General features: G+C 41.1%; 2 protein-coding genes across 3 annotated transcripts in view; one reads left to right on the top strand and one right to left on the bottom strand.

Moving 5' to 3' along the window:
• LOC116670218 (GTPase IMAP family member 9) overlaps window positions 1-1,051 on the top strand; it is a 9,600-nt gene extending 8,549 nt beyond the window's left edge. The window contains exon 2 of the mRNA XM_032500646.1: window positions 1-1,051. This exon is cut by the window's left edge and continues 225 nt beyond it. Within this exon, the coding sequence (XP_032356537.1) occupies window positions 1-545 (545 nt within the window). The 3' untranslated portion in view covers window positions 546-1,051.
• Window positions 1,052-1,947: 896 nt separating this feature from the next.
• Window positions 1,948-11,113, bottom strand: part of galcb (galactosylceramidase b) — a 15,259-nt gene continuing 6,093 nt past the window's right edge. The window contains exons 7-17 of one of the 2 annotated variants that reach the window (XM_032500630.1): window positions 9,944-10,074; window positions 8,951-9,106; window positions 8,061-8,185; window positions 5,875-6,002; window positions 5,487-5,576; window positions 5,312-5,401; window positions 5,068-5,212; window positions 4,424-4,604; window positions 3,767-3,930; window positions 3,364-3,440; window positions 1,948-2,657 (exon numbers count right to left, since the gene is read on the bottom strand). In XM_032500630.1, the coding sequence (XP_032356521.1) occupies window positions 2,514-2,657; window positions 3,364-3,440; window positions 3,767-3,930; window positions 4,424-4,604; window positions 5,068-5,212; window positions 5,312-5,401; window positions 5,487-5,576; window positions 5,875-6,002; window positions 8,061-8,185; window positions 8,951-9,106; window positions 9,944-10,074 (1,431 nt within the window). In that variant the 3' untranslated portion in view covers window positions 1,948-2,513. The remainder of the gene's footprint in view (window positions 2,658-3,363; window positions 3,441-3,766; window positions 3,931-4,423; window positions 4,605-5,067; window positions 5,213-5,311; window positions 5,402-5,486; window positions 5,577-5,874; window positions 6,003-8,060; window positions 8,186-8,950; window positions 9,107-9,943; window positions 10,075-11,113) is intronic. The other variant, XM_032500631.1, reaches the window with a different exon arrangement.

Below are 11,113 nucleotides of genomic sequence, written 5' to 3'. Positions count from 1 at the left end.
TCACCCAAGAAGAAGTGTTGAAGAGGATCAAGCTGTGCATGTCTCTGTCTGCTCCTGGTCCTCACGCCTTCCTGGTGGTTCTCCAGCTGGGCAGGTTCACCCAGGAGGAGAAGGAAACCGTCCGGATGATTCAGACCACTTTTGGTGAAGATGCAGCTAAATACACCATGGTGTTGTTCACACATGGAGACAAGCTGAAGAAACAAACGATTGAAAGCTTTGTATCAAAGAGCGAAGAACTCACAGAGCTCATTCAGGTATGCTACGGGAGATATCACGTCTTCAACAACCGAGACGACGACCAGGTACAGTCGGATCAGCTCCTGGAGAAAATTGTCAGAATGACACTGGAGAATGGTGGAGGCCACTACACCACAAAAATGTTCAGGAAAGCAAAAAAGGCCTCAAAGAAAGAAAAACAAAGACTTTCAAAGGAAGTGAAGGCAGTGGAGCAGCAGAGGAGGAGCACCCTGAAGGCTGAAGTTAAGAGAGAAATGAATTTAACAGGAGGGTCAACGAAACATGGCAAATGTCTCCTGCAGTAGGAGATGGAGGTAATCAGACGCTGGAACTTTGGGAACGTTTATTCACTGATTAAGGTCACGTTCTACATTGACGTGGCACTTATTGTGCAGGATATCTTCTAGTTAGTATACTGTAACCACACATTTATTGAGTATGTAGGGGAATGGTAGGATTTTCTCAGTTTTCAAAAATAGGTTACAAAACATGAAATAATACAGCCAGCTTATTTTCTGATCTGGGTGAATACTCAGCTCTGATTGGCTGCAGGGGGTTCACTAAAATGTGGTATAGGACACCTGCTTAGTAGCTCTACTTACCTACTAAGTAGATGAAACCGTCCGAAAGGAATTGTAAACTTTTGTAAATGAACGTCCTAAAATAAATGACAAAACTAAAAATCGGAATATCTTTTTTTTACGACACTTCGTCCTCTGAACATTACAGGATGGTGTTGTTGTGAGCCTCTTTTTTAATCGCTCTACTCTCATGTCATCTAAGTGAATGGAGCGATTGTTTGAAAATGTCTAATTGTGTCTCATTAAACCTTCAGAACACTGAACTGACTCGGCTTCGTGTCGCTTTGTTCTCAGGAGATCTCGTAACTAGTAGATACGAAAATACAAAACAATCGTGATCAGATTTCCTTTCATTGCAACGCTACACACAAGCTGCAAGAAGTAAGTTCCACACTACACTGCTACTCTGTACTGACTTGGTTTCACAGCGATTATCTCTCATCGCGGTGTCACGCCAACAACCGGCTGTCGCCTCATTTCGTACAATATCCTCCTCATGAATGAAAATGTGTTGTACCCATAGAGTGTTATTAGTAATGGACAGAGCATGTGTGACGTCACCCGTTGGTTTGTGCAGAGCTGCTCTGAGGCCTTGAGTTGGCCATTATGGGCGTTGCCATCTTGGTTCACCTCGGTTTGCCACAACCAGATGAATGGCACCAAATACGCCGCTCTATACACCAGATCTTCCTCCTGTAGGCTCTGGTCGTTCAGTTTTCAGTGTGGATACCTCCAGTAAAAAAACTAATGTGTAGTTAAGGCCTGCTGGGACAGTGTTAAGTATGAACAAACTCCTACAGGTCACATCTTTTGTGATATGTACATTTTGGGAATGAACAGCACTTGAAAATAGATTGTAACAAGCGTATGTGTGACTTATCTTAAAACGGGCGCTTTATGCAGGAACAAAAGACTGGACAGAAATGGCTAAATAAAATAACACCAAGCACTTTTTTGCACAAGTTTCATTCACTCCAACCGGTGTCCCAACCAGAATTTCATCAGATACAGTATCTAGTAAAAAAAAAGTGAAAAATAATATCTAGACAGGTGAATGCTGACGGCAAATTTACCTGCTTCATATGCAGTCAATTTTTCAGAGGCAATCCGATGAAACAATAGTAGCCACTTTTAATTCAACATTTCAGCCCTTAAACATTACAAGCAAAACATTAAACCATATTGAAACATCCTTTATTTCCATAAAACAGTGCAAAATCTTTCACAATTATATCCGACAGCAGATAAGTGTGCCTATGTTATGTTACATTATGTGCCCATTTGTTATGTTAATTCTTGTATAAAACCTTTGAAAATTGTTTAAGAGGGAAATTTCTTTTAATCTATATTTACCACACTTTAGTGTTAATAAACTAAATTGATCACAATACTCACAGCTTGGTTTAAAATCATTATTTCACAGTTTAAGGGTCTGTACTCGAAATACTAAACAAAACAGCAGGATGGGATTCCACACTTGTCTCTCAGATCGTTCCCCACTTGGTGAAGTACTAACGTGCACGTGCAGTCAGAACGGTTATCAAAAACAGAAAACAGAGAAGCTTGGGTTGCAACCCACACACAGAGGGAGTGGGACTTCATTTTCTGCTACACCACTACATCTTCACATAATACATTTTTGTCTGCTGCTATATTTATGTTCTGAATGTCGAGTTCAGGCCCTTTAAATCACTATTCTGCCACCACTGCAAAGTTATCAAACTGAGCGAGTTCAAATGAGCGTGTTCCTATGGCTGCCCAGCCATTCTTTGGTGTCAGAACCCCAGCATTCTTCCACAGTGGGTATCCATTTAGCAGCCCTGATGCATACTGACCCTGAAGGAGGGAGGGATCAAAAGGGACAAGTTACAGGAAATGGGTTCACTACATACACTTACCAACTTTATTAGATGCAGTATGACTTTATAGACTGATCTGCTTGCTCATGCTGATGATCAGTCACATGGATGTGACAAAAATAAAAGCGTGTAGTTGTCGAGTGGTTCAGCTACCACGTGACTACATCGTAACCCACATCAAAACGTTAGCGTGGAAACCAGCTGAATCTGCAAGCTCATGTTTCATTTGACAGACAGGTCCGGCCCCCTCCCTTTCAAACTGAATTCCAGCCGAAGAGAAACTGGATGGACCAATTATGACCGTTTATCTCACATTGGGAAGGTTTAGGACAAGGACAAAAGAGCGTGTTGATGGAAATGATGAAACTGGCAGTCTCCGTCCAGTGCAACACGGCAGGCTCCCTAAACTGCTGATCGAATATCAATCCAGATTGGGTTATTGTATTACATAAGAAATTTTGAAAAAGTTTGTGTCCCAGAAGTCGTTTTTTTCCTGCTTCAAAAATGGACTGAGCCCCGCCCCAAATTGCATGAGTCACTCAGCGCCACGTTGTTTGCAATGACGATTTGTTGTGGGGCATGTTAGTTTCTCTGATTGGCTGTAAGTCACGTGTCCTTGCTCCTTGATTGGAGAGTCAGTACAAAACCTTTCCAAACATTAAGAACCTAAAGTCTCCACTTACTTTCAAAGTCAGTGATAAGGTGTTCCAACCATATGCTCGGGTCCCAGACTGCCCCTCTGAAAGTACAGTCTGTCCAGCTGTCGACAGAAGAAAAGAACCAAACAGTCTAGCACACCTGATGAGAGGAATTCACTGAGGTCTCTTTTCAAATAAAACTATATTTGTTTTTTTAAGTCTTCAGTAGGAACCAATGGGCTTGGAGCTGAAAGCCACAGACAGGAAGTCAGAAAGTATTGTGAGACAGATTAACACTTGGCTGGTTTAAATTTTTTTTGGACAAAAACAAAAACAGAATTTGGCCTGCCTTAATCTTTAAATGTCCACCCAAAAATCTGATAAAACATGTTTTCTATTGAAAGATTCCTCATTATTGGTTTCCATAATAAAATTGTGTACTACTGACCGAGATCATTGGTAACTTTGTATGTGCCATCTGCAAACACCCAGAAGAAGACCCCTCTAGCGCTGCGGACCCACTCGCCTCCTTTATCCACCCTGGCTGCTATGAACACACCACCGGTCTTAACGCTCTCCATGAAGACATCGCATGTAACCGTCAGATTCTGCCTGTAACAGAACAGTGGGTTGGCACGTTGGATAGAAATCTGGCACACTCCTGGATTTTAGACAATGAAGTTAGCATGTTATTCTCACTTGGACACCAGCGCTGAAAATGAACACTATGAGGTCAGTATTTTCCCTGGGTTTGTCAAAGAATTTTGTATATTTTACAGAGGGGTTAAGAAAATGTGATGTTTTTCAATAGAAATAAATCATCAATTTCCCATCCTTTTGGAGAATTATTCTCACCACATCTGTGTCTCAGGCTAGAGCAGATAAATAAATAACACTGAAAAAGACTCTTGCTAAAGAGGTCCACTGGAGACCAAACTACAACCATTACATCCGAGTATCTCTGAGCGTCATTTAGTTAGTTTTGATGCTCACACTGATTTTCTATGTAATTTAGCTTCAGTGGTGCCAAAAACGTTTTTGTCTGCACCTAAGCCTTATAATGGAAGGTTAAACCCTGGTGGCAATTAAAGGTACATCCCCTCACCACTGGTAGTCTCCTATTACACTGACGGTCTGGTCAGCATCAGTCACCCACGTGACGGGTCTCTCGGTCAGAACCTGTCGTAAGGTGAAGTTGTGGGGCCCAGGGTCTGTCATGTTGATGTAGTACTCAAACACTCCCGTCTGGTCAGCAAAGTATGGAGCTTCTGAGAAGGAAGGGTTTGCTACAGGACGTTGGATACACAGATGGAGAAGATGGAGACTATTAAGGCCTTTTTCTTTCCATTTCTTTCCCCAAGACATCAGTACAGAGTTTAAGGGGAACTACAAGAATTATATAAAACACTGACAAAGATACATTTGAGAAAGCTCAGTTTGAACTATGGTCTTGTCTTAACATGTAAGAACTTTTTACAAATAAGAGCCGTTCTGTATTAAACTTTACATTCTGACTTTTCTTCTGTTTTTGTAAATACCATTTTTTCCCAAATGATTTAACTCTCTGGTTTCACTTCAGCAAAACTTCATCTATTGCACTTAATGTGTAATATAAGAGAGGCTGATCCTGTAAAACAATTATTTTTCCTTAAAACATTTCCTTATCTGGTGTATCAGAATTGCATGGTACTGCAAGAGTTCAATGACCAAAACAATAAAAAGTTGGGGTTTTGTATATGCCATACTTACGGACATTAAAGTTGTCCTTGTAGACTTTAGGGAAGCGAGCAGAGGGAGGGGAGTCAGGGTAACTGCCTTTCTGTCCAGCTGGAATTGTGGTTAATGTGTAAACCTCATCTTCAGCAAGGTTTAAGGTGAATGATCCATCTTTACTCTGAAATCATCATAAAGATGTAAAAGAATAAACCGTTAAACTTGTAGCACGATGCCAACATGTCTTGAACCTCTGAACTGCCTTTTTTTTTTTTTTTACCTCCAGTGGAGTTAGTTTCTCAAAGAAGATGGGCTTTTTTGTTTTGAAGTTGAACTGTGATCGCCATACTTGGAGTTTCTTAACGGAGGCCTACGAAAAATAAATAACCTAGAATGAGACAAACCCATCACTCACTAATTTTAAACCGTGTGAGGACGACCTGAGAGGAACTTACAAAGGATCCCTTCAGCTGGAAAGTTGCATTCTGGGATGTCACATTGAAGGGGAGGAGTGGAGGTCTTATGCACACTGAATGATCATGAGTCTAAAGGAAAAGGGGAACGTGGAAAAACATTGAGAATTTTGAGTGGTCTTGTGTAACCGTATTTAACGCATCTGCTACTTTGTGAGCATATGAAACAAAAATAATACAAAATGTAGAGGCTCCACAGCAGCGAATCAAAGCTCGATTTCAACACTGACAAAATTGTAGTTCTGTTTTAATATTCTGTAGAGCTACACCCTTTAAGATCATTTTTTCAAATTTCAAAGTACAGAACCAGAAGATGAAAACGTTGGAAGCAAAAAGAAATAACTAAAACAGGTAGGACAGGCTAACTTGCCATGGTTTCTATGACAACAGTGAGGTTTCCTCTCCCGTCAGTCAGGGCTACATAGCTTCCACCTTGGGCCAGATGTCCGACAGTTTTCAGGTAGGTCCATCCTGGCTGGGTGAACTGAGTGGTGTGAGCTTTGAGGAAGACAAGTGTGACATTGTCAATTCAACCATTTCGGTTAAACAGACAAAAAAAACAAAAACTGTTTGATGATATTGTTCCACAACCAAGGAGTCATTTTTTTCAAGGGCCACAACAATAAGTCAGAGACAATTGTCAACTATCAATCTAAATCAATCACTGTAGCTAGGGATGTAACGGTATGAAAATGTAATCTCATGGTTCTAGTGACTAAAATGATCACTGTTTTCGGTATTATCGCGGCATTTTTAAAAGTGTGTTCAATGCCTCTATCAGCAATATCTATCATATTCTGCAGACAGGATGAATATCTTTAACAAACTGTCCTTCGGCAGTCTTATAATAACCAAAATATGTCCATGCGTCAGACTTAGTCTTCTTAGGGCCGTTACAGAGTCAACGGGAGCCATAACAGCATGCAGCCTACAATTTCGGGAGACAAATTAAGTGAAATTAAAAGGGATCATACTGCCACATGGGCGGTTTGATGTCGCACTTTGTTCCTGTGGGAGATTTTGTAGAAAATGGCACAGATGAGCACAAAACGTGGTGTGTATGTTGCTCCTCTCGCCCTCTCTATCTCCCTCTCTCTCTCGCCTGGAATATTTCCTGCAGCCTATCCTGGATCCATAATTGGCCTGACGCTTTAGCTTCCTTTTACCACCACGGGGGGCTGATGATGTCGGGGTGGTAGGGCGATGAGATGAGGGAACTGCAGATACGGTCAGTTATATTCAAACCTTCTTCTGTAAATATGACATTTTCTTGAAATAATGTACAATACTTGCAATTTCTCCCCCACTGAAAAAACATGGTTTTGCAGAAGTCGGTGCATTGCGTAACAAAAACTGGGACGACACATTTGGCTACGCGTCGACGCATAATGATGGCCCAAGCGTAGCGATGCGTAGCCTTGCTGATGCGTACTGTATGCGTACGGAACGCGTTGACTCTGTGACGGCCCCCAGAGGCCAGATAAATGTCCTGAGCGCTGTCATCTCCTCCTTCCGCCATGATTCCACCTTCAAGAAATGAACTCTGCAGGCTACGCAGTGCGCCTGCGCCGCAACTTCAGAAGACTCGGATGAAGCTCATCCCACATGGGTTCCCAAAACACATCAAAAAGAAAGGCATTTTTTTGCATATAGTGTGAAAAAGAAAAATACCAAACAAAGAAATTGCAGAAAGAATAACACAAAGAACCCTTTTTTCTAAAATCCTGAACTTGTTTCCCAATAAAAGGGTTTGAATTCCATGTTCTGTATGGGGAATATCTAACTCAACCTTGTACAGTGACCATGTGTTATTAAGTAAACCCTTAAAATCTGCAAGAGGAAAGCCCATTTATTTCATAAAAGGTAAGAGGAGAGTGGCAGGTAGGTGGAAGGCTAAACATCTGTATGCAGTGTGGCCTTGAGGCTACATGGTGTGTGATGACGCATGAGAAGTAGAGACACATGGGACACTGACTGACAGTAATCACAGTGTAAACATGGGAGAGCAACATGCATTCCCACGGTGCTGGTAGTCACTTTTATGCATTATCAAATCAATTGACAGAAGACAAAGCAGAAAGTGACAGAAAACTGAGGAAAGAGAAACAGGCAATGCTATGCGACAAAGGTTCCCCAGCCATGTATTGTGCCTTAGCCCAAAAGCCACACGGTCCCTGTGAAAGCTTGTTAACAGCTACGTTACTGTTACAAGCCTGGCTGCATTATCTTAGAACCAGAGGTTTGCGAGCCACCATTCAGAGCCACAGTTCTGGCAAACTGACAGTTCAAAAGCAACTCAAAAATAATAAAGGGAAATCAAGGATTATAAAGCTAGAGGATATTGCACGGATCAACTCTCCTGCTCAGAATTCGATATGCACTCTCAATTGAAAGTTACAGCTTTACTTTTTAAATGAGCTGCACATCTGAAAGTTATCCTTTTTGTTTGCTGCATTTGTAGACTACACTTCTCTCTAATAATTGCTGTGGGTGCATGAGCAACACATATGAAATAATATGTCTTTGTTGATTTGAAATACAGTAAATGTGTTTCACCTGTGATCCAGATAGGAGACTCCACCACATAGTTGCCGCTCCAGGGCTCCTCTGCTGTCATCAGCCCGTCTCTGCCGAAAGGCAGCTCCTCGTAGTAGCTGGCCACCAGGTTCCAGGAGATGGTGCTGGAGGAAGAACACCAGGCATCAAGCACCCAGCTGCACCCAGAGGCTTCACCCAGGCTAGCCCTGCATAGTTACAGTTGCTTCCATCCTCACCACGGTGTCTGTCTCTTGATTTTTACATCTTAAACATTAAGTATTTTCTCTTTTGTTTGCTTTGAATAAATACAATAAAACGCATATAAACTATAAAACGCTTTTGGTAACACTATCAATGAAGCCCATCTATAATGCATTATAATCTGCTTAGAGCAATTATATAATTATAAAAAAAGGAGGGGGGGGGGGCAGTAAGTAGATTTATTTATTTGATAAGGACAATGCACATTAATCAACATTTCTGCAAATGCGTGTGTTAGCCAGTCGGCTAATTTTCAACTGTAGTCCTAGTTACCCAGCATGCACGTCTTTGTGGTGGGAGGAAACCGGAGTACACCGACTTTTTTGGCGTCACCAGCATAGCTACACTGACATCTATGTAGTTATCATAGCAACCCATGAAGATAGGTTGGGGGTGTCTGGATGCACAAATCCGATCCGATTATTGATTAGGAAGCAGCAAATAATTATATAGTGCTATAAGCAATTATAACACATTATAGGTATGGCCTTCACAGAAAGTGTTTCCAAACTTTCTTTTTTTAATTTTCTTAAATAGGTTAAAAAGGAATGAAGGAATTGAAGTTATAACCCATCCTCCTGAATTAACACATTTGGTCCGAAAAGCTCATTACTTTACACCAATGTCTTGCTGTTGTATTTCCTTACGAAGTCATGAGCCCGTTGACGTAGTTCTGGTTGAGGATGCGAGCCCAGCAGCCTCCTCCCACCTCATCGTTGAAGGTGCTGTAGTCCTCCGACGACCACAGCTTCTTCTGAGTCTTAACAGCCTCCATCACTGTGTGGGTGCCTGGGTAGTGGGCCCTGCATGTCACACATACAACTCACAAGTAAAACATCTGGCTCTTAAAAGTTCTAAGACAACACCTCAGTGACTGAGCATATACTAGCATGTAGTCAGATGGTTTAAATAAAACCTATAGGGAAGAGTAGTGCAGCATTACACACTGTCACTTTCACTGTACTGCCTGGCTAATACTAGAGGAGAGAAGAAAACAATACTTTGACTAAAATGCGTCTGTGTTAATTAGTCATATGTCAATTAATTTAGCCAGCGCTTATTTCCTTAAATGAAAACAAGTATCCAAAAATTTAAATACTAAAAAGAGAGCACTGAGGTCAATACTGTTAGAGGTTTGTAAATAAAAAAAAAAAAAAAAAAGAAGAAGCTGGTAATATACCTGCCTATATTTGTCTAACATAAATAAGCCTTTGAGATAAGAATTCCTTTGAATTTGGTTCCGAAAGAATTCTGCTCCAGATATGTAGTGATATACAGTTGACAAACATGTGATTTCTGGTGGACAAACTATGTAACAGAGACACCGTTTCAAAATGGTCTTATTGATATTTCGATATGGACACAAAACTGATCAGAAATCCTCCACAGAAAATATGATGATTGGTGCTTCTCTAGTAGCTTACAACACACAAACAGACGGAAGGATACGAGCTGATCCTCAGGCACATCGCTTTTGTTAGAACTGTATCATACAGACTAAGGACTACTGTTTAATACTTGAGTGTTAACCGTTGAGTTTTTCAATCAAGTTAGAGACAGATTCTGACAACAAGGTAATGTTACGCCGACTGGCAACAGGGGCTGTGCATGCAGAGGCCATGCGTGGAGGAGGGTCCTACCCTATCACGTCTACAGCTCTGCTGAGCTCTGGGTCTAGCAGCAGAGACCGGGCAATGGGCTCCCACAGGTTGTCACTGGCTATGATCCCGACACTCCCCAGACCACTCTTATCCAGAGTGTAGCGCAGCAGCTGGTACAGCCAGTGACAGCCACACAGGAAGACAGAGAGCAGAGGAAGACACAGTATTTGACTTTAGAGGATTTGCTGCGACCATGTAAAACTAAAACTTTGGAAAGAAAGAAAACTGACTTTAAAGCCGATTTAATTGATTTGGCCACTTGTGGGCAGACGAGCTGAAAACACAGCATCTGAAATATTATCTTTTAAGTTGACATGGCTAATAGGGCTGCACGATGTGAGGAAATAATGTGATATGGTTGTTGAATATCCCAATAACTATATTACTTGCAATAAATACAGATAGTAAAAGTGTTCTCTGTTTTTCATTTATGTTGCTTTCAGTATTCTGCTATATACAACAAATGGCTTGTTGAATTTAAAACAAATGAAAGGAAATCATTTCTAACTTTCTTTTATTGAACAAATTAAACACTGAATTGAATATAAAAGTCAGCACTAACAAAGAATGCCAGTTACATTTTAAAGTGCAGTTTTCTACTGAAATTTCTTTCGACCAACACAAAAGTGTTTCCCGATATGTCACAGCCTTTCATGATGCGTTTATGGCGCCAGTTGATATTGCAATGACAATAAAAAAAATAAAATAAAAAAAAAGGTACTTGGTGCAGCCCTAATGGCCAATGTGTTTGCAAACAGTTGACTATTTAAACATCTAGCAGACAAAGACCAACATTTGTATTTATTAATTTCCAGTTGTCTTTCTGGGCAACTGACAAATGACAAAAGTCTAATATTCACTCTGCGGAGGACTATCCCCACCAACTCCTGGCAACTCCTGAGAAAATGTGAAATATAGCTGCTAAATGCTCCTTGATGTTCACCAGCTAGTCTGTAACTGGCACTGGCAGGTGTTGTGTGATGGTTTATCAAAACTTTTTGCAAGAAACGGCTGCCTGCTGCGACAGGAAATTAAGTTCATGAGAACAAAGCTTGTAGGCTGAAACAACAAACAAAAAACAATGACCTAAGGAATGTAGCCACCTATCATGTGAATTCCAGTACATGTTGAAACGTCCACTATTCTGCA

Source organism: Etheostoma spectabile, chromosome 20, assembly GCF_008692095.1.
Source record: "Etheostoma spectabile isolate EspeVRDwgs_2016 chromosome 20, UIUC_Espe_1.0, whole genome shotgun sequence".
In the NCBI taxonomy this organism is placed as follows: domain Eukaryota; kingdom Metazoa; phylum Chordata; class Actinopteri; order Perciformes; family Percidae; genus Etheostoma; species Etheostoma spectabile.
The sequence above is the reverse complement of the archived record's forward strand: the minus strand, read 5'-3'. Positions and strand labels throughout refer to the sequence as shown.